General features: G+C 43.1%; 1 protein-coding gene across 1 annotated transcript in view; it reads right to left on the bottom strand.

Annotated features, from left to right (window-relative positions):
- MCPH1 (microcephalin 1) overlaps positions 1-23,660 on the bottom strand; it is a 629,434-nt gene extending 605,774 nt beyond the window's left edge. Inside the window, exons 1-2 of the mRNA XM_030198944.1 lie at positions 23,572-23,660; positions 16,597-16,688 (exon numbers count right to left, since the gene is read on the bottom strand). Of these exons, the coding sequence (XP_030054804.1) occupies positions 16,597-16,688; positions 23,572-23,611 (132 nt within the window). The 5' untranslated portion in view covers positions 23,612-23,660. The remainder of the gene's footprint in view (positions 1-16,596; positions 16,689-23,571) is intronic.
- Between the last annotated feature and the right edge of the window lie 290 nt (positions 23,661-23,950).

Genomic DNA, 23,950 nt, shown 5'->3' with positions numbered 1-23,950 from the left:
ATTCCTGATGTAGTACCCAACGTAGATGCAGACAACGCCGACCTCGATGCCGATGCATCAGACCTGGTCCTCTGGCTGAGCCCTTTTCTTCATACGAAGACAGAGGACACAGTTAGCAGGGCTATGGTCAGGCCCTAAACAATGAAGTCACCAAGAACAGGTGTCATTACCAGAGATGGTCCTATTGTGCTTAAAGCCACTGGGAACTTTCATGGACATGGAAGGGAAAACTTCCGAAGTCAAATCAAACAACGCAATGGTGCCAAAAAAGCAGCAAAGCACCCAGAAAGAAACCATGAGAACATGCAGTCGAAGTCAAGGCCTAAAAATGATCCCGTGATGTGGATAAAATAAAGAAACCTGTAAGTGGGAATTAAGTACAAAAAACAATAAAGGAAGAGGGAACCCGAACACAGGCACGCCAAAAATAGCACACACACACACACACAAAAAAAAAAGTCAAAAAGCACTCAGCAGCTCTTCAGACCGAGTTGTGTGAAGAGTAGGAAGTCGACCACCCTTCACCACAGTAGAAAACAACTGCAGTAACTACACTCTTGCAGAAGGCGGGAAGGCACTCATGAATGCAAAGTGGAGTGTGCCTCACACTCCACAAAAGCCCTTTTGAAACTTGTTGAAAGCTAAGGACCTAATTGTGAGCATTAATGGTCTGCTTGTCCTCCAAGAACAATCATTATCAATTCATGGTTAAATCAACAATGAATGTGAGATTATATACTTGATCATGGTCTTTCTTCGGTGTTTCTGGGACATAGACCATAGAAGTCTACCTGGCTCTGTCCTTACATTCCAACTACTAGAGCTGCCATCAAAGCCCACTTCAACCTATCTGAATCTGACATGTCATTTGCAGGACACAGAATGTAAAGTCTGCCCAGCACTGTCCTCACGTTCTAAATTACGAAAGTCTCCGTCGAAGCCCTCTCCAGCCCATCCTAAACTGAATTGCTATATGCGGGACACACACTGTACAAGCCCGCCCAGCAACGGCCTTCATTTCTACAGCCATAGTTGCCATCTAAGTATCACTTGACATACCATTCATTTTCTAATTAGAGATCCTCTGTGTTCACCCAACGCCTTTTTGAATTCTGCCACCTGCCTCGGGTGGGGGGGGGGGGGCATTTCAGGCATCAACCACCCTTCTCTGTGAAAAATTATTTTCTGACATTACTTCTAAGTCTACCACCTGCAACCTCAATTCATGTCTTTTAGTTTTACAACTTTCCCTTCTCTAGAAAATATTTGTTTCTATATTAATACCTTTCAAGTATTTAAACATCATATCTCCCCTGTCCCTCCTCTCCTCTAGGGTATAGATATTCAGGTCTTCCAGTTTCTTCTCATACATCTTTTATTGCAAGGCCCATACCATTTTTGTCACCTTCCTCTGGACAACTTTAAGTCTTCTTACATCTTTAGCAAGATACGACCTCCAACACTAAACATAATACTCCAAGTGGAGCCTCACCAACAAATTGTACAGGGGCATCAACACCTCCTTCCTTAGGCTGGTTACACCTCTCTCTATACAGCCTAACATCCTTCTGTCTACAACCACCACCTTGTCACTGTCTCTTCGTCTTCAGATCCTCAGATACTATCACCCCAAGGTCTCTCTCCCTGTCTGTGCATATCAGCCTCTCACTGCCTCACATATACGGCTCGCTTGGATCTCTACTCCCTAAGTGCGTCACACTGCACTTCTCTGCATTGGGTTTTAATTGCCAAACATTAGAACATTCTTCTAACTTTTACAGATCCTTTGTTATGTTTTCCACTCCCTCCGGAGGGTCCACTCTGTTACAAATTTCGGTATCACCTGCAAAAAGGCCAACCTTACCTTCTAACCCTTTGGCAATGTTGCTGGGTTATATATTGAACAGAATCAGCCCCAGCACCAAACCCTGTGGCACTCCACTACTCATCTTTCCTTCCTCTGAGTGAATTCCATTAACCACCACCCTAAGACATCTGTCTGAGTCAACCAGTTCCTAATCCAATTCACCATTTTGGGTCCTAACTTCAGCCTGTCAAATTTATTCAAGAGCCTCCTATAAGAACTCACGTCAAAGGCTTTGCTGAAATCCAAGTGGATTACATCTAGCACATGTCCTTGATCCAATTCTCTGGTCATCTAGTCAAAGAACTCAATCTGATTAGTTTACCTTTGGTAAAACCATGTTGTCTCAGATCTAATGGATTCCAGGAAATTCACTATCCTTTCCTTTACCATCACTTCCATTACTTTCCAATAACCGAAGTGAGGCTTACTGGTCTGTAGTTTCCGGCTTCTTCTCTGTCACCACTTTTGTGAAGAGGGACCACATACGCTCTTCTCTAATCCAATAGTACCTCTCCAGTCTCCAAGGATTTATTAAACAAATCTTTAAGAGGACCCGCCAGAACCTCTCTAAGCTCCCTGAATATTCTGGGATAGACCCCTTCTGGTACCCTGGCTTTGTCCACCTTCAGATTTTCAAACTGTTCATAAACACTTTCTTCTGTGGACGGTGCTATATCCACTCCATTCTCATATTTACCTTTGCCAGTCATCATGGTTTTTCTCCAGGATTTTCTTTCGTGAACACAGAACAGAAATATATGTTTAGAAAATTTGTTTTTTCCTCATCATTCTCCACATAGCAGTTCACGGGATCTTTCCGTCTCAATTCCATTTTTCGTCTGCCTTCTTTCACTAATATACCTGAAAAAGTTTTCATCTCCCCTTCTAGCCATTTGTTCTTCTGCCTTCGCCAGACTATCTCTTGGAATTTCATCCAGTATTCCTCTGTGGTGTTTCTCCTGTTAATATATGGCCTGGCTTTAAGGCTACCACTGGAATAGTGATGGCCAAAGCTATGCAGCCTAAAACAACTGAAAAAGTACTGACTAGGCCAAACAACAAGTAAATGATTTAATATTTGAGAATCTGCAAAAAGCAGGTCTGAACAATGAGTCCTGCCACAAATTGGTACAATTTTTAAATCAAATACAGCACCTGTAATGAAAGAATGATGGATCAGATGAATAAAATGGAGCTTATAATTTTGGTATACAATGATACAGAGGTAATACAGAGTTCATGAGATGGTATGAAAAGTATGAAAGGTATGAAAAGTATTGCAGCCGGAAGATGTGAAACTGTTATCTCAACGCTTCCCAAAACATGTTGATAATTAGCAGTAGCTGAGAACGGAAGGAGGTGGGCACATCAGACAGCAGACCGCGTGGGAAAGTATGATCTCAGAAAGTGAGAAAGATTAGGAGCAAGGTTTCTCACCATTCACTTCTATGGAGAGGTTTGTGTATAAAAGAGGGGAGATTTTGCCTTAGTTTGGAACTCCTCCCCAACGCTTCTCTCAGACGGCAGGGCGCTGTGCAGATAAACCCAGAATCTGATGTCTGTATTTGTATCAACTTGAAGACTTGTGTTTGGGTAAGAAATAAAATGTACCTATCTATCTAAACCTATCTCTGTCTCTATTTTTATTGATTCTATCTTCTCTTTACCTAACATTTAGCCTAAGGTAGATCACATACAAGTGACACTCAGTTTTGGACAGAAAGCTGTAGTTATGGGAATTAGTTTTCAATTACGGCTCCTAATGCCACCCCCTTATGATTGGGTGACAATGGAGGTTAGAGAAACTATACAGAACCTGATATATGAACTAAGTACCTTTAGTCCCCCGTGTGACGGAGTCGGAAAGAGGTCTATAAGGGGGGGGGTTTAAACAGTGGTGGACCCCGAACGCTGCCCTTACTCGCTGCCCTTCTCGTCCTCCATTTGTACGCAAGAGGGGATACTTAAATTTGTGCGTTCAAATGTTCTATGTTACCTTTCTATCACTTTCTATCAATTTTTATCTCTTTTTCTCTCACCTTTTCTTCCCTAATCTCCCTGCTGTTATTCCTTCCTTTTTTCTCTATCATGGACACTGCCCACTTTAGGGGTATTGGGCACTATTGTTCTGTCCAATTTTCTTGTTCTTACCCCTGTCTTTCTATTTTTTCTGTCTTTTCCCTTTGTTCTTTGCAGGTTCCCTTCTTTAGCACTACACTTGCACACTTTTTCTGACCCCTATCTTACATATTCTTTTACCTTCTTGCTGTCTTCTTGCCCTGCGCTGAACTAACACACCTGCTTCCCTAAATTTCTTCTATCCTGTCCGTCTCTTTGATTTGCGTGATGTGCGCAAGAGTGTGCTTGTTGTGTGAATGAAGCATAACAACGAATCCAGGCGACTGCGATTTGGGTTTCGCTGTAAGCTTATTTCAATGTTCAAAATCTTTGGATTGGTCTTTATGCTAGCAATTCTCGCTTAACAATCCTTAGAGATTGCGCATTTTCTGCTTCCAATCCCACCCTGTGTTCTGTCTTAATCCCTCCTTTTCAAATCCCTGTTCCCCTGTTCTTATCATGTATTCTGTTCTTTCTTCTTCTTATTTTCCTCCCCAATCCCTTTTCCTGTTCTCCTTCATCCTAACTTCTTCTACCTATCTCTCCTATTAGTCCCCTGGGTCTAATCCTGCTCTTTTCTCTTCTGTATGTTCCCGTATCGAGGGAATTTCCTTTACTCTAGGAGAACAGCACGCTTTCAGATTGCTCTCCTCTAAAATCCTTCTGGTTTCTCTGTTCTTATAACCACTCCTCAAAACTGACAGCCCCCACCTTTTCACATCTGCTATTGCCTTCACTCTGTGTGTGCGACAGTTATCCACGAGATTCTTTTTACGTCTCGGGACTGTCCCTTTTATTATTCCTCCTCATTTTTTTCCTATTGGAAACAGTAATTACGGTGTTCAGCTTTGTAGCTGCTTACCGTCGTCCAACTGCTGTTTTCCTCTTATCTAATCAGTTCCTTCAGTCTTCTGAACTATGCTTTCTCTCTAACCACTCAGCCCACACCCCCCCTTCCTGTCCACACTTTTCTCGGCTCTTTTTCATAGTGCAGCATGAATAACTGCGTAGTATCTCTTATTCCGTTCTTTTTCCTTTTGCATCTTTGTGTGTGTCTTTGCACTCTGTCTGCCGTCTCTGCTTTTCTTATTTCTCATTTCCACCTGTCAAAATCTTTATTATTTACTGCGTGGTTCAACTGATTGCTCTTTTTCACAGCTGTTCAGTCCTGTGCTCTCACCCCACCCCCATAGCCATTTTTCTTTCCTTAAGTCCAATCTGAATCCCTTCCTCCACAACATTTTGTTCTTGTCCCCCTTTTTCTGCCACAATAATCCTCCCTGCCCTCCTCTCTGGTGCTCTACCGACTCCTACACTATATGTCTGCGGTCCGTGTAAAATTTATAAGGGTGTGGCCCGCACGGTACCAATTGGGGTAACTTAATACCTTACATACACCTTTTTGGCTTCCTGTGCAAACCAGAAATCATTTTTTTTTATTTTTTGATTTCCTAGAAAACTTTTCTTTTTCCTTCTCAGTCCCATGTGCTGTGAGGTTTGATTCTCTTTCCGGAACAAAGCTTATTACATTACTAGTAAATATATACTCCCTCTTGGGCTTCGAATCTGCCTTTGTAAATCTATTTAAACTTGCCCGAAGAGTTGTAAGTTCTAAACCCCTTTTTCTCACATTTTTTTAACATCCTTATCCAGGCTTCCGAAACTGCCATTTCTTTCTGTAGCTTTTAAAGGTTTTCCCTAACAAGTGCTGTAGTTCACTATCTCAAGGACATGAGAATCTGGGAAGCTTGCCCACTTTAGCTGCCTTATCAGTCCAGCACTGCTTTGGCAGAGGAGGCTCTACAGTTCACTTTTGAAAGCTCAAAAAAGTGATTTTTTTTTTTTCCCCTTTTCCGTTCGTTTTCTGTCCCTGTTCTATGCTGAAGTGGTACAAGTTAAACAGTCATTTACACAGGTATTCTTTTTAACCCTCTGTCAACTGTATTGCCTCTAAATCCATCTAACTAACTCCCTCTCATATCTTTTTCATATCATTCAACTCCGGTTTCCCCTCGAAATTGGTACAACTTTTTCTTCAACATATTCTCGACTTATGTAAGGGTCCTTCCCTTAACGCCGATGAGATTATCTGATTCTCTGGTATGTTTCCTTAGCAGGTATCATAATTGTAAAATGACTTATCTTTTCATGCCTCATGCTGCCAAGTCCGTTATACGTGCACCTCTGAGCATGTAAGATTGTACGGATGTATTTCTGCTTTCACTTTTAAAATTATGGCACTGCATTTTAGTCTTACTCTGCATTCTCCTTTTATCAGGGCATACTTTTTTCTCCTCTTTTGTGTCATTTTATTAGGACGTTGTCCCCCACTCTCCAAAATTTTCTGCTCATACTGCTTTGACTTTTGAGCGTTTCTTTCTCTTTTATCTCATTTCCCTTAAACAATAGACCGTCTGAGACTCTAATGCTTTCTCATTCTGTCTCTGAGCCGTGATTTTAACCCCGAGACAGGTTTTTCTTTCTTTTTGTGCTGCAAGTGACAGTTTGATAGACCTTATCGTGCCACACCTTCAAACATACATTACTTGACTTTCCCCTCTTAAAAAAAAAAACCCAGCTTTCTCCTTCTTTGTCCTAGTGTGGTTTCCTGTGATCACATTACAATGCTTCTTAGCACATAAATCCTGTGGTAATCGTTTAGGAAGCCTTAGTCCGGAAGCTAAAAATTAACCCTTACTTAACAGAATCAAGCAATATGCTGGTAGTAATGAAATTGCCGTTTGAGAAGATGATGGCTGCGTGCCATGATAATACAGCGTTACTTCACTTCTTCAGTTATTTCCTGTTGGTTCTTTATAACCCAACCTTCTCTTTCCTTCTAATGCTGCAGCTGTCCTGTTTGTCATCATTTAGACACATAGTCACTGACTAGCATGTATATTTCATGTCGTATCATTTTTGGTGTAAGCATCACATGTTTTAATTTGTTTTTTTCCCTGTCACCTGTTTAGCCACAAGAGCTTTCAAAACTGTCTTTTTCACTTCTGACCTAATTGAATGAATGACATTGTGCTTTATGTTACTACTTTCCCCCGTGGGCTTACATGTGTTCTATGTTGCTCTAAAATATTTCATTTTTTTCCTCCCCTCTTGTATTTCATCACCTTTGAGATATGCTTTTGGGGTATGGACATGCTATACTTTTGTCATCTTCTTTTCTCCTCGTGTCACGCTATAAGCATTGGCTTGGATACCAATGCCTGGGGCTTACATCCATCGAAGGTGACCCTTCAATGGATGACGGTATCGCAATTATTAGATTTTAAGCAGAACCCCATTCTATTTTCGGAATGGCCTGCATTCACTGAATTGGACTATTGCCCATATAGAAGTTACCGGTACAGATGCGCGCTGGGGATATAGAGACGTCTAAAATCCTTTAGTTGCAAATTTTAGACAGGTTGACTGGGGCCCTATATTTTTGTTCTCTTCTAGACGAATATTTAAGCATCTATTGGGGGTTAGTGACAAAATGGCGAGTGTATTCCCATGTATGGCGAGTGTATTCCCATATTTCTAACCGGCGAAAACCAATTAGATCGCTGCCCTTTAATTTTAGAGAACTTATTTTCGCTGTTCGCTAAAATCTTTTTTTTTTTAGAGTTTTTGCTTCCCCCACTTTTGGGGTTTTCAATATGGCGAGTGTTATCCCATGTGCGATCCAAGGCGAGTGTTATCCCATGGTCAATTTCTATAGAAGCATACTCTGGAGGGCAGTATTTTTAGAGTAGGATATATATAGTAAGTGACACAACTGACTCTTGCACTATTCTCATGTTCATGGCTATCATTTCTTTGTTAATATAACCTGCGGCAAAAGCATTGAGCTTTCCGCCAATTAGTAATTTATATTCTAGGTTCCGTTACTGGAACGCTCTTGAAGACGCGTGAGTATAAAGGTGTTTTCTATACGCATGATGCATGTTTTCCTTTGAATGATCTTCCTTTGCACGTTTTTATATATATATATTTATAGAGGTACCTATTATAATTCTTTGAACTAGGATCCAACTTGAGATTTAATTTGCCATTTTACACTGTACACCTCCACCTATGTGGATTGCTTTCCCCTTATTCCTAATTCCATTATGTCCACTCAGTCCTCCACTAGCCCCCTGGAAAGAGTTCTCAACTTTTTCCCCGCTGATAAAAAAGAACTTTCCCGTTTATGTCAGACCTGGCATACCGTTTGGTCCGCTAAAGACCCGGGACTGGAATGGCCAACCAAGGGTTCATTTGATCAGGGTAAGCTCCAAGCCTTGGTCTGCTACAATGAATCCAACAAAACTGGAAAATCTAGGGATAAGCACTTAGCTGCTATTAATAAGTTCATACTTATTGCTCAAAACCAGCACGATAGGAGTCTAGCTAAATCCGATACCGATCAAGCCCCTTACCAAGATCCAGTAACACCTACTGCCCCACCACCTTATGATGCTGCAGGTATTACCAAGCTTCTACCATGTGCAGTGGGATATACCCCGATACCCCCAGGATATTGTGATAAACCTCAGCTACAGATTTCTCAGGGATCTCAGACACAGACCCCCTTATCTCAAGGATCTCAGACAGTGATACCCTCGCTGCCTGCGGTATCTCCCGCTCCTATGATATTTGACCCACCCACTACCGTGCACATTGCCGGTGTAGTTGAACTATCTCTTCCCTCATCACAAAAAGACTCAATTCCTATATCTCAGGGATCGGCACAAACTCAGACGCCCCTAACCCCTCCAACAATCCCAATGACCACGACCACCGCCCAATTGCCTACTATTACTGCTGCTCCAACGATGCAAGCAACTACCCAGACGCTAACCCCACCACCGCCTCATGTATATCGTTCTATTGGAGGCTATGAGATTGAGATACCCCCACTCATTATTGAGCAATACCCTTGTGTCCCGAACCCATCGGTTCCGGTCACCGTCCAGCACCCTGCCATCAATCAAATTGATGTGGCTGCCCAGACCTCCACTTGTCCTGGTCTAGGATCAGGATTGACCTCACACATGACTACCTACCCACATATGGGGCACACAACTCAAACATCACCTCCACCACTACGTTTGGACTCTTCTGTCCAAACTGGTCCCTTGCCCGCTGAATCCCTACAGTCTATCCTATCCCAATTGCGACAAATGGGTTTCATTCCATGTAGTCCAGCTACACAGACACGGGCTATTTGTCAGGAACTCTATGATCAGGGTTTCCTTAAAGCACCCCCGGTTCCAGTGAACTCTTCCATGCCTACTCTAGAACCTGAGTGTTCTACTCCTCCTGGATGGGATCAATTGGGCGCACGCCCCAAGGGTAAAATTCCCCAATTAGCAGAGGATCTGGCTCTTCTCCGCCGTCCTCTCATACCTCCAGTCAAACCAGATACTGGGGGTCTACCAAAAGTAATATCTTCTCCATTAGAAGAAGCCTGGGAAGTACTAAAACAACAACTTCCAAGTAAATCTGATTTGCAGGATATTCGAAACGAACCTCCCCCAGTACTAAGTTTCTCCTCCTCGAGGGAAGGAGATTCTTCTCACCTTGACCTACCCAAGCCCCTTCCCCTTGACACGCCAGTCCCTTCAGGTGCAGGCCGTCTGCCGTCACCCGGCCTCACCTTAGCCACTATAGGAGATGATCTCGTATACGTTTCAGAAGGACTTCGTTCCCTACGTAAATCCATGTCGGCACCCCCTGACACTATCGCATCTGCTACATTAAAATCCGAAATACCCCAGATACCCCAACAACATGATGTTATTTCTCATCATACTAGACAGCGTCATCCTCGCAGTTATCTTACTGATGAGGGATCTAGCCGCTGCCTTGCAGTCATTAACAGTCCCCGTCACCATACAGGTCTGAATATCAGTGCAGAACCTATCTTATCTAGTCCGCCTAGCACACCTGCCCAATATGTGGCATTACATGAGAACTCATGGCATTATGTTCAACCATGGGTTGATGACCTTGCAGGATGGTCTGAGGCACTCCAGCCCCAGTCCGCCCTCTTCCCACGTGAAGGATCCTTACGATCAGACAAGCTCTCACTAGTGAGGGATCTTATTTATGATCACCCTGACCCTCATTGGGATCAGAAAACAACACTCTACCTAATCCAAGGCCTTCAGGTTTGGAAAAAGTATGAGAATCAGTTTCCCCCAACCGCCTCGATTGATCTCCTTAAATCTTCATTGGTTAAACCTCTTGAGAAAGTAAAACTTTTTCCCCTGCTGAATAAAATGTCAGGTGGTGTCCCTCATACGGAATACACCCCACTTTCAGCTGTTGAATTAAATAGCCTCATACTACAGCTCCCGGATATTGCACTGGGAGGCAACCGATGGTTAAAGAAATTACAGGACATAACCCTGGGGACTACTCTATCGGTCGGCGATATGAAAGCGCTCCTAGGCAGAACCCCCCACGCTAGTGTCACTGACATATTCACTCAATCGGGCTATGCAAAATTTGTGACAGACACCCAGTATGATGGCAATCCTTTAACAGAAATTCAGACAAAAGTATTTCAGGAAATCCGGACCATGTATCCGACCCTTAAAGACTTTTCAGTTATCACTTCCCAAAGAGGTGGGCACATCAGACAGCAGACCGCGTGGGAAAGTATGATCTCAGAAAGTGAGAAAGATTAGGAGCAAGGTTTCTCACCATTCACTTCTATGGAGAGGTTTGTGTATAAAAGAGGGGAGATTTTGCCTTAGTTTGGAACTCCTCCCCAACGCTTCTCTCAGACGGCAGGGCGCTGTGCAGATAAACCCAGAATCTGATGTCTGTATTTGTATCAACTTGAAGACTTGTGTTTGGGTAAGAAATAAAATGTACCTATCTATCTAAACCTATCTCTGTCTCTATTTTTATTGATTCTATCTTCTCTTTACCTAACATTTAGCCTAAGGTAGATCACATACAAGTGACACTCAGTTTTGGACAGAAAGCTGTAGTTATGGGAATTAGTTTTCAATTACGGCTCCTAATGCCACCCCCTTATGATTGGGTGACAATGGAGGTTAGAGAAACTATACAGAACCTGATATATGAACTAAGTACCTTTAGTCCCCCGTGTGACGGAGTCGGAAAGAGGTCTATAAGGGGGGGGGTTTAAACACTCCTCTTGAGTTTTTCTGTATTTCATGAAAGCCAACTTTTTTGGCTTTATTTTCTCAGCCACTTGCTTGGAGTACCATATCAGTTTCCTTTTTCTCTTGCTTTTACTCTCCTCACATAAAGGTCAGTAGCCATATTTATAGTTCCTTTCAGCCAGGACCACTGCCTTTCCACCTCCCATATGTCCTCCCAGCCCATCAGCTCTTTCTTCAGCTCTTTCTACTCCCCCATTTTCTGCACATTTGAAATTTAAGATTTTGAGATTCAAGTGGCTGCCCTCCACTTTAGCTGTCATATCAAACCAATCCATTTGATGATCACTATTGCCCAGGTGGGCACTCACTCAGACATTAGACACACTTTCTCTATTTGTAAGCACCAGCTCCTTCCCTCATGGGTTCCATCTGCAAGTTAGTTTTAATAGGTGTAGCAAATCTCAACAAACTATAAACTATAAGCAATGCTTAAAAGGTTTGCCAGACCAGAGCATAAACAGAAGAAGTAGAATGCTTTCTTGCTTGAAGGTCAAAATAACCTCCTCAGTGTAACCTTTCTTTGACCTCTCAATAGCTACGCCCTAAGAACAAAGCAGGACAGATAATCTGAATAGGGCCTTGAAAGAACAACCCCTAGCGCAGGGACTGCTCTTATGGCTTGTCCACTAGGAGACCAACTAGATCTGCATATCATTGTCTCCTGGGCCAGTTTGTTGCAATAAGAAATACCAAGCCTCAATGAAGGAGGATTCTGGAGAGGAACCTACCTATCATCATCCAAGGAGGAAATACAAAAAGTAGATGAGACTCCAGCCAGTGTTGGGGAACAGCGTGCAGACCTTCTGATCCAAACTCTTCTTCTACTGAAGAACTTGGGGACCTTGGCATTGCAACAAGATGCCATAAGACCCAGAATCGGGTGCTCCACTTCTGAGTGAGCACACGAAAGACTTCCGACGACAGCTCCCACTCCCCTAGGTCCAAGGAGTTCCTGCTGAGATAGTCTGCTTAAACATTCAATGTTCCTGCAATAAAAGTTGCTGAGATCTGCTTCAAGTGCATCTCTACCCAATAAATGAGCTGCCGAGCGCTTTCTTGCCTATATACGTAAGCCTTTGTCACCATGTTGTCTGAGAGAATGCGAACTGGTTTGCCTGTAGAATGTGGTGAAAGGCCAAGAGCCTTGTGAACTGCTCTTAACTCTAAACAGTTGATGGGCAATGGTGACTCCATTTTGTTCCATCGACCTTGAGCATTGTGCTAGAGAAAGTGTGCCACCCATCCTGATAGGCTCGCATGTGTGACTACCACGATACAGGATGGAGTGGCCTGAGATGTGCCACGAAGGAGATTACAACTACTACTAATCATTTCTATATCTACTAGACATACACAGCGCTGTACACATTATATGCAGATTCTTTTCTCTGTTCCTAGAGGACTCACAATCTAAGTTTATGTACCTGGGGCAATGGAGGGTTAAGTGACTTGCCCAAGGTCACAAGGAGACGCAGTGGGAATTGCACCCAGGTTGCCAGGTTCAAAGCCTGCTGCACTAACCATTAGACTACCACTACATACTGCTCTGTGTCTGAGGAGTCCACAATAGCCGAAGGCTGTAGTCCCGAGTTACCGGCGACCACTGGCTCGATAGGGACTGCAAACTGGACACATGTGAGATCAGGCCCACGGCACCACATACAACGTCGCCGTCATGGAACCCTGAACCTGGACATAACCCCATATGCAAGAACTCATTTGCTTCAAGAGGCGAACCTGGTTCTGTAGTTGATCCTTCTTTGATTTGGCAAAAATACCTTGCTCTGAGCCGTGCCAAAATGAACTTCCAGATAGTCCAGAACTTCCTACCTAGGGATTGCAAGAGGGAAATCACTTTGCAGTGGTTTGATGACTCTCCTGAGCTGAAGAAGCCCTAATCTGCCAGTTGTCTAAATAGGGATGCACTCTTGATCCCTTCCTTCCTCAGAAATTCTCCTACTACGAGCATAACGCTGGAAAAAGTTCTAGGAGCTGTCGCAATGCCGAAGGGCATTGCCTGAACTGAAACTACTGACCCAAAATCACAAACTTGAGGAAACGCTGATGAGGTGGCCAAATGGGAATGTTTAAGAATGCTTCCTTTAGATCCAGTGCAGTGAGATACTCTCTGGGCTGAACCACTGCCATAACCAAGGGTAAGGTCTCCATTTGAAAATGCCTAACCTTTAGAAACCTGGTGACCTTATTAAGGTTGAGCACAGGACGGTAAGTCCCTCTTTCCTCGGCACCTGCTTTTCCAGATCCTCTCCAAAAAGAAGCTTTCCCCTAAAGGGAAGTTTTGTAAGGCACTGCTTGGAAGCAGCATCCTCAGACCAGTACCTTAGCCACAATAAATGCGATGCCATCACCACTAATGCCATCTGTTCGGCACACATGTGGATAAGACCATACAAGGAGTCTACAAGGTAAGCTAGGCCTGTGTTAGAAAACTCATAAGATAACTGAGAACTAGAGTCTGCCAATGTATCTGCTGCTTGCTGCACTCAGCTAAGGCAAGCCCTGGTTGCAGTTTCCTATCCCTAACATCCTTTAAGGCTATTCTGCTCTCCACAAGAAGGGTGGTCTTTTTGGTCACCGCTGCTGCCAAGGAATCCACCTTTGGCAATTTTAGTTTTTCAAGCTCTTCCTGAGAAATGAGATAAAAAGATGTGCCATAGCCCTGGCTACCCTAAGGCTGGCATCCATACTAGACCATTGAGTATAAATCAATTCCTGCATAGCCTTCTGAACAGGGAAAGTTTTAGGCAGGTTTTTTTTTGTGCTAGCCATCTTAGGATTAGAATCAGAAGAAGCTTGAGAATCAGGAGTAAAGATATTAACAAATTCCAGGGCCTTTCTAATAAAGGAAGGCAATTCCTCTCTATGGAAGCCCCTAACTGCTGTAGAATCATGAGCTTCAGTACTCAAAATTTCTCCCTCTTCCAGCAATTCTGGAACATGAGCCTGCTGAGATGCTGCTGACAGGCCTCAGACATCTCCTTTTGGAGGAAGGGTCGAGTTGCAGAGACTGTGAAGCTTGCAGAGACCCTGTACAGCTGATGAGCTGAGGCTGTGCAGAAGAAAGATGTTCACAGTGCTGAGAAGAACACTAAAGTAAAAAAAGCCTAGTGAAGCAAAAAAAAAAAAAAAACTCTAGAGAGAAAGGTTCCTCGGAAGCCATGGGAGTAGAAACTTCAGACATGGAACAGAAATCAGCAGCAGAGTAGGAAGGTAAAAAGTAATATTGGAAGTTTGTACTACTACCGCTACAACTTATTTCTATAGCGCTACTAGATGTACGCAGTGCTATAGAAGAGACAGTCCCTGCTCAAGAGAGCTTACAATCTAATTAAGACAAACAGGACAAATAAGGGATAAGGGAATTACTAAGGTGGGAATGATAAAACATGGGTACTGAACAAGTGAGTAAGGGTTAGGAGTTAAAAGCAGCATCAAAAAAGGTGGGCTTTTAGCCTAGATTTGAAGACGGCAAGAAGGAGCTTGACGTACCAACTCAGGAAGTCTATTCCAGGCATCTGGTGCAGCAAGATAAAAGGAAAGGAGTCTGGAGTTAGCAGTGGAGGAAAAAGGTGCAGATACGAGAGATATACCCAGTGAACAGAGTTCCCGGGGAAGAGTGTAGGGAGAGAGAAGAGTGGAGAGGTACTGAGGAGCTGCAGAGTGAATGCACTTGTAAGTCAATAAGAGGAGTTTGAACTGTATGCGGAAACAGATAGGGAGCCAATGAAGTGACTTGAGGAGAGGGCTAATATGAGCATAGCGACACTGGTAGAATATAAGTCATGCAGCAGATAAATTGCACTGAGACAAGATAGCCACAGATGAGGAAATCGCCACAGCATGGAGCAAGTGCTGAGAACGCTGTTGCAAGTCTCCTGTGCAGGAAGTTGACAGCTCCGACAGACACAAATCATTCTTGGCTGAATTAACCCCCCAACAACCAGCCAGACATTGCCCCAACGCTGCTCTGCGCTTACCACAGTAAGAGCAGTGTTTTACAGTCTCAGTCGCCATCAGGAAGAACACAATGCAAAATTGCGAATAGCAATAAAAATGTAAATGTGTACTTATCAAAACAGTGAGTATTACGGAGCAAATTCTCTGCTAAAACAAGTGTTGATAGCAGCACAGCCAAAGTCCCCTTTTAAAATAAGCCGCAGTGACAGAAGAACTGCCTTAAATACCCCTTAGCTTCTTTTGTTAATTTTTATTTTTTTTTTAGATCTGTGAGGAAGGAGAATAGAGGAAGCAGCTGAAGGTGGGGAAAGGGATCTGGTACCTCCAGGTGTTTGACAACTAACCAAGAGACCCAGAACAGGAGCCAAATCTAAGATGAGACCAGGAACTTGAGAGAGACCGTCCACCGCCCGCTGGAGACACAGATATACTAACTGATCAAGGAGCATACCGCCTCATAAGACAGAGTTCAGTTTAGTGCTCTCTGTCTCCACCTCCTGGTAGATGGTCATAATCCACACGTCTCTGGATTCATCTGCTGCTGTAGAGAAGGAAACTTGATTGTTCCAGAGAGCACCACAGATACTGGTTATGTCACTGGTTGAATCCAGTTTTCTCTATCTCCATCTACTAGTGGGAAGGGATAACATCAGCTGGTTCAGAACAAAGTAAGCAGACGTTAACAAAATAAAATTTAAAAAATAAAAGGAAATCTTAGCTCTCTATCCATCTGCTTGTAGCAATTGGACACAATCCCACTTGTTCAGAATGAAGTAGCTGGACGGCAACATTAGTCCATATTGGTGAAAAAGGAGGCAGCATTGGGTACGGCCAATGAAAAGGCAAAAACAGCGACAGCAGCAGCCATTGTGAGAAAAGAAGAGCATCAGCAGATCCATGTAGGTTGAAGAAGTGATGAGCAAGAGGTGGCAGTAACATCAGTATCTGGGACAAAAGACAGCAGCCCACATGGCAGAAGGTGGTAGTAGTAGACAGCAGCTCTCCTTTAGCCTGTCACTGGAATGGTACAAAGGATGAGTTTGAGGGAAAGGGATTAAGAGACTGAAAGGGAAAAGGGTAAAGAAAGAACTCAAAGGGCATCTCTCAACTCTCCAACTTTTATGGGGAACAAGAGGAATTAGGCTGAAAGAGCTATAAACCACCAACTCCTAGAACAAAAATATTTGTTGGTCTAAAAATAACAATATTATCTATTTGTGAGATGATATTTAACATGAGCATTTCCAGGACTCTCAGTATGACACCACACACACACAAAAAAAGAGACAGCAAGGACTTATATTTTAAGGTTCCAACCACTTGACAGTGAGTTTATTCTAGTATACTTCACAGTTATAAAAGCTGAAAACCAGTAATTTAATACATCTTAAAATATCTTTTCAGGTAGTATGATGTATTTTCAAGAATTTCAAAACCAAATCTGCTCCTTACCTTTGCTCCCAGATCGATAAGTTGACGTGCAAATGTTCTTGAATAATTTTCTGTTTTGTTTGATGACCAGACTTCCACATATGCCACAACACCTGGGAAAAAACAAATCTTACTACATTTAGCTTTGCATAAAGTTAGATATCTTTGAACATTACAAATGTGTACTTTTAATATTTAACAATAATTTTTTTCCATGTTTTATTTTGTTTGATTTCTATTGATAATATTTAACAATAAAATCAATTCAGATCAGTCCCAGAGTATTTAGCTTTTATACTATCATACTGGCTAAGTAAGCTGGTGAAAACTTTTAATGATAAACTTGAGTCATTCCATGCCAAGTAGTCTAAAATTAAAAAACGTTCCCACCATCATGTTCTCCAATTTTGTTCAAATTTTATCTGTTGTGCGAGTCAGGTGTTAAACGAAGTTTCCCAAAATTGGAGGTCTCTAACTGCAATAGTTGCAGATCTAGACCCCCTTTTCTGAAAGGTTGTCAGTCCATGAGCGTGCGACATTTACCAAAATGCCATTTTTGGGGTCTAATAAAATCCACACACATTTATAAGAATGGCTAAAAAATTCAAATCCTGTACAGTTTTTGATGCTAATTCCGATGAAATACATTTTAACATTATGGATGCAAAATCCAGTCAAACAAGTTGACTCAGTGTGCATCAAAATTGGTCGCGACTCATCGGAACATATTTGGACCAATATTCAGAAATTCCATGCAAACAAAGATACGGACTTGAAATTTTGAACAAGCATTGTGCTTGTGCTGGACATAATAATGCCAGATTTGCAACTAACCAGCATCTATAACTGCCCTGCAGGATCTTTTCAAAGTTGGCACTGTCAGCGCAAATGGTAAAATGTACCAAAGTTCAAAGCCAATTATTAAAAAAGAGTCTGCCTGAATCAGCTTGTGAATAGTATCATCTGAAAGAGAAAATTGTGCTCTACAACACTGATATGTTTTTGTTTTGCAATGCCACCATTAAGCAGCCATTTACTCAGGTCAAAGTATGTTATATTTTGTGTGCACGATGTATTGCGTTGGTCCATGATGGCTGGCCATTACTGGTTATCACATTGAAACCAGCATCGCCATAGGGGCCCGATAGCCATGCAGTAACAGCCACGGGTGGGTCTGTGTTTCTTTACTGCAGGTTCCCAAGCCTGCCTTCTTCAGTTACTTCATCATTCTGAAAACATCATTGATGTGCAAGAGAACGGTTTCAGGGAAACTATATTGCCGACCAGATGATGTCACTGATGGAGCTGGAATAACAGCAATGATAAGTTGTTCTGGGATCCAGAAAGTATCGTGTCTTACCGGCCAATAAAATGAAGTAGCGGGACCATGAGGATGCATAAAGCTTATGAAAGCATCTTTCTGTTCAACTGACGTTTCACAAACGTTTCCAATCTACCATTTATTTTCATAAATGCAAGCAACATACTGCCCAGGCTGAAGATTTGTGACTTTATCTATTGTTCAGCATCACTAATTTTTGTTCAGATTGGGATGATGATGATGGTTCTAGCTTTTTATTTAGTGTTGACTTGCAAGCAAGGCAAAACTTCTGACCTGGTTTTATATTTATCACTTCTTTTTTATTTAGCTCACAAAGTTTGGCAGTTGTTTCAATATCAATCACTCTAAGTCCAGCTCTTACATTATGATTCTTCTTCTTAAATGGATTGCAACATTTCTTTTGCATTGATTGATATTCACTTAGGAAAAGGGATTCATGGTGAAAGCAAATGACGGAATCTTCATCAAGTTTTGCTTCTGAACGCATAAGAAGCAATTTCTGGTCACATTCTGTGAAATCCCCAAAAGGTTTGAATCCTGCCTTCTTAGCATAGAAGATTAAGTGGCACTTTGATGTACCAGCATTTTTCCCAATTGAACAGGGAACCAAGGATTCTTCATTTTTCTTGTCTTCTGACATCTATAATTAAATGGTACAACAGATGATAAACACACTTTTTAAAAGATTTTATTAAGCTGGAATATTCACCTGAGATGGCATGACCAAACTGATAACAGCGCACAATAAACGATTGGACAATCAACGAATAAAATACGAATTAATAATTATATCAATACTTTTAAGCGACTATAAAGACTCAATTTCCTAGAAATGAAGAAAAAGTAGCGCATCATCCAGCTTATAATCGAACGAGAATAACGCCCAAGTTCCGACCTAAATCGGGAGATGGGCGTTCTTCTCACAAAAACAAATAAAGCGGTATAATCGAAAGCCGAACTTTGGACGCTTTCAACTGCACTCCGTCGCGGATGCGGACAAAGTTGACGGGGGCGTATCGAAGGCGTGTCGAAGGCGGAACTGGGGCGTGGTTATCGGGCGAACAGAGATGGGCGCCCTTCGCCGATAATGGAACAGTTTTGAGCTAGAATTTAGGACACTTTTCCTGGACCCTGTTTTTTGACGAATAAGGCCCCCAAAAGTGCCCTAAATGACCAGATGACCCCCAGAGGGAGTCGGGGATGACCTCCCCTGACTCCCCCAGTGGTCACTAACCCCCTCCCACCACAACAAATGATGTTTCACAACTTTTTACTTTCACCCTCAAATGTCATACCCTCCTCCCAAGCAGCAGTATGCAGGTCCCTGGAGCAGTTGTTAGGGGGTGCAGTGGACGTCAGGCAGGTGGACCCAGGCCCATCCCCCCCCCCTACCTGTTACAATTGTGCTGCTTAATGCTACTAGTCGTCCAACCCCCCCAAACCCACTGTACCCACATGTAGGTGCCCCCCTTCACCTCTTAGGGCTATAGTAATGATGTAGACTTGTGGGCAATGGGTTTTGAGGGGGATTTGGGGGGCTCAACACCCAAGGGAAGGGTGCTATGCACCTGGGAGCTCTTTTACCTTTTATTTGGTTTTTGTAAAAGTGCCCCCTAGGGTGCCCGGTTGGTGTCCTGGCATGTGAGGGGGACCAGTGCACTATGAATCCTGGCCCCTCCCACGAACAAATGCCTTGGATTTATTCGTTTTTGAGCTGGGCGATTTCATATTCCATTATCGCTGAAAAGCAAAAACGCCCAGCTCACACCTTGACGAATAAAACATGGGCGTCTTTTTCTTTTAAAAAATACGATCCGCCCCGCCCCTTCACGGACCCGTTCTCGGAGATAAACGCCCATGGAGATAGGCGTTTCTGTTCCATTATGCCCCTCCAAGCGTACTAAATATAACATACTTTGACCTGAGTAAATGGCTACTTAATGGTGGCATTGCAAAACAAAAACATATCAGTGTTGTAGAGCACAATTTTCTCTTTCAGATGATACTGTTCACAAGCTGATTCAGGCAGACTCTTTTTTTAATAATTGGCTTTGAACTTTGGTACATTTTACCATTTGCGATGACAGTGCCAACTTTGAAGAGATCCTACAAGGCGGTTATAGATGCCAGTTAGTTGCAAATCTGGCAGTATTATGTCCAGCACAAGCATAATGCTTGTTCAAAATTTCAAGTCCGTGTCTTTGTTTGCATGGAAGTTGTTGCGGTCTGAATATTGGTCCAAATATGTTCCGATGAGTCGCGACCAATTTTGATGCACACTGAGTCAATTTGTTTGACTGGATTTTGCATCCATAATGTTAAAATGTATTTCATCGGAATTAGCATCAAAAACTGTACAGGATTTGAATTTTTTTAGCCATTCTTATAAATGTGTTTGGATTTTATTAGACCCCAAAAATGGCATTTTTGGTAAATGTCGTACGCTCATGGACTGACAACCTTTCAGAAAAGGGGGTCTAGATCTGCAACTATTGCAGTTAGAGACCTCAAATTTTGACTCGCGCAACAGATAAAATTTGAACAAAATTGGAGAACATGATGGTGGGAACTTTTTTTAATTTTAGACCACTTGGCATGGAATGACCCTTTAGACTTTTTCTAGACAGTCTAAAGCAAACGTTTATGTAGATAGTAATGCACACAGGGGTTAGCAGCCACCGGAAACCCCTTGCAATGTATTACAATGAGCTCATTAGTATTCTAATATGTATTCCGGAGAATACACAGCTCCAGAGCAGCCATAATTTAACAAACAAATTTTACAGCAGCTCTGGAACTGTCAGAGAGGAAGGAGGCAAAAGCAGGCAGCTGCAAAAGCTGACAGTTTATGCTTCCTACTTCCCACCCCCACCACCAAGTATTTTTTTGTTTCCCCAGTGGTCCAGTGAACCGGACCCTTTCTCCGCACACTCCTCCCCTCCCAATCCCCCCACACTCCTCCTTGTACCTTTACAAGACATGGAGGCAGGAAGGCAGGAGCAACAGCTCCTCCCTCCTGCCCGCAACAAAATGGCAACTCCCAGGCACTGTCCAGAGCATTCTAGGATGTACTGGCAGGGCTAAGCACCATATAAGAAAAAAAAAACTCCTTATATGGTGTTTAGCCCCACCCAGTGCATCCCAGAACACAGCCAGATGCACTAAACTTAAAGAACCAGCAACGTGGTTTTTAAACTGGTTCTAGCCAGTTGAACGTGCAAGTAGTAAACCGGGACATGCACAAAAGGGTTCTCTGAGCCATTTCCCTGTCACGGTAGCAGCTAACGAAAACGGAATGCAAATGAGCAAATTAGTATTCTAATGTGTATGTGATGCGACCCCATGCACTGTGGAAAACCTAACGGGAGGTCTGCACATCTCGTTGGGGCTGCTGTGAGGGAATCTGAAGAAAAAAAAAACGTCCAAGTGCTCATCAGGGACGTCCTTCTAAACTGCCTAACATGGACGTCCTTCACTCAAAAACAAAAAAGGACGTCCCTGACGCGCTGTGATTGGCTGAGAGAGACCTGGAGGGGCATAATCGAAAGGAACGTCCAAACAGTTTTGATTTGGACGTCCTTGCATGTCTCGATCCCCGATTCTCTCCGGCAGTGGTCATTTCGGGCACGTAAGAAAAATACGTCTGAAAAGGACGCCCATCACAATCTGGAGAAAAAACCGTCCGAGTGCTTGTCAGGGACACCCTTTTTAAGCTGGCTTTGGCATGCGCAGAGCAGCCAGCATAACGCTTGGCTGCTCTGCGCATGCTCAGCTGGCTGACTGAAAGGAAACTGTGTGCAAATGAGCTAACAGCGAGCAGCTCATTTGCATGCGATTTCCTTCATGCATGCCCTTTCCTTACCGATTCGCTAAGAGATCGGTAAGGAAAGAGCTCTTTACGTGGGGTTAGTGCATCTGGCCCACACTGGGGAGGGCCTAGGCGCTGCCATTTTGTTCCAGACTCACCTGAGGCTGTTGCTCCTGTGTCCACCTCTTGTACAGGTAGGGATGCAGAGGGATTGGGAGAAGGGGGGTGCAGGTAAGGGGTCCAGTTCAGTGAACCACCAAGGAAAAATTTTTTTTTAATGATTCGGGCAGGGGAGAGGAGGGACAGGGTCCACTGGACCACTAGGGCAGGGGTTTACAACCCAGTCCTCAGGGCACACCCAGTCAGTCGTGGTTTTAACGATATCCCCCTTGAATTAAATGTCTATTACTCAATGAGATATCTGATATAACTGAATACTTTTAATTATATGTCACTCACAGTATCAGTCCTTAATTTCCACACAATTCTTGTTATCTAAACTACTTTATTTACTTTCTTCCTTCTACTTAAACATTATACATACTGTTTCTTGTTTGTTCAAAATTGTGCACAGCATCAATTTGATAACACATTTTTCATTAATATATCACATCCATACTCTCATTCATTCTCACCTATTTAAACAAGACTGGTCTAATACATACTGCTCAAAAATATATTTCCCTATTATCCTGTATCTTAAACACAAGTCTTTAGTGCACACATTCCAGGTGTATTGTCAGTTCAAAACTTCCAATGTCTCTGCCTTCCCTCCAGGAGGTTAATGACTGTGCTTAAACCACTCCTCAAATAAGGTATCTCGTTGTTGTGTTTGTGAGTGATGTAACTAGACCCTGTCCTGTCTTTGAATGGGGATACCCTAAAAACTCCAACTAGCTGGCTTTACCCTGAGGACTAGTTGAAAACGTCTGCATTGGCAATGTACAAAGGGGGATCCGTGCACCTCACTACTTGCATTACCTTTGTACATCCCTCACTGTTTGAGAGTCACTACCACAGCTGCTTTTGTGCACGGGGGGGGGGGGGGGGGGGGGCTTAATGTGTTTCCTTATATTCACAACTGAAGCCTCTGGTGCCATCCCCAGAATCCCTATGCTCTAGGCAACTGGCTACATCTGACTAAATAAACAGCAAGCCCTGCCTTTATACTTGAATGGGAAAGGAGATGAATGTATGGAGTGACCGCTCAGAGACAAAGCAAGAAAGGAATTCAAGAAAGCATGGATAATATCAAAAAGGATAAGTAAGTAGGCCATCCACACTATATGCAGAACTGCCCTTTTAAATCATTCTTCTCTAAGCATGTGATCACAAAAAGAATTGGGAACCACAAGCAATTCTTGCTCTTGGCATCATCTTATACAGCCATTGCCCTGTGATAAAGTATAGCTACTTGTGTATCAAGATACAGTAAATCAACTTTGATCTATTGCACTGCAAAAAAAATTAAAGTTTGCAGAGCCAATACAATCTTTATAGTTTATAAGCTGTTAGTCCTATGAAAAGAAAAAGGTTGGAGTAACCCAAGATTTAGGGAGCCAGTTGAGAACTCGTGAAAGGTAAAGGCAGAGACAGCTTTGTATTATTTCGCTGCAAGTCGTAGATAGATCACTAAGACGTAAAGTGGGTGTTGCAAAGGCCAAAAAAAAGGTTGCACTAGAAAATCACTACCGTGACAAAGTTCCGAATCAGGAATCAAGGCAAATCTATGCAAGAATTATTTACGTTAAAGGCCCAAAACTGTTCAGCAACAGAACACCCATTGCGTCCAGCAAAAACCAAGAAGAAAAATACATGCTGAACCCGACTTGTTTCCCTTACCGACCTGTCAATATTTGCTGCTGACAGTCCACACTGCCAGCCATGCCGTCAGTGATAACGGTCACACCACCGCCACCGACCTGCCCCGCAGCCCGCGCCTCCGTTCAAAATCAAAAGCATACGTACTGTCTGCGAAGAAGCGTCCCTCCCGAGCGAACGCCTGACATCACACGTACCATCCGACGCCCGCAACACCAAAGCGAGGCGAAAAGAGATTTAATGCAAAGAGGATAGACCGAGAACAGGAGCCTGTATAACGTCAAAAAGCTGAAGCCAGGTAGGCTAATCTCTCTTTCCCTCTCCTTCGTGTAGCCGTCATCCCCATTCACCCAAAACAAAGCGAGCCAAACCTTTGAGCTGCTCTATCCACGTTGACGTTCTTT

This window comes from Microcaecilia unicolor, chromosome 3, assembly GCF_901765095.1.
Source record: "Microcaecilia unicolor chromosome 3, aMicUni1.1, whole genome shotgun sequence".
NCBI classification, from domain to species: Eukaryota; Metazoa; Chordata; class Amphibia; order Gymnophiona; family Siphonopidae; genus Microcaecilia; species Microcaecilia unicolor.
The sequence above is the reverse complement of the archived record's forward strand: the minus strand, read 5'-3'. Positions and strand labels throughout refer to the sequence as shown.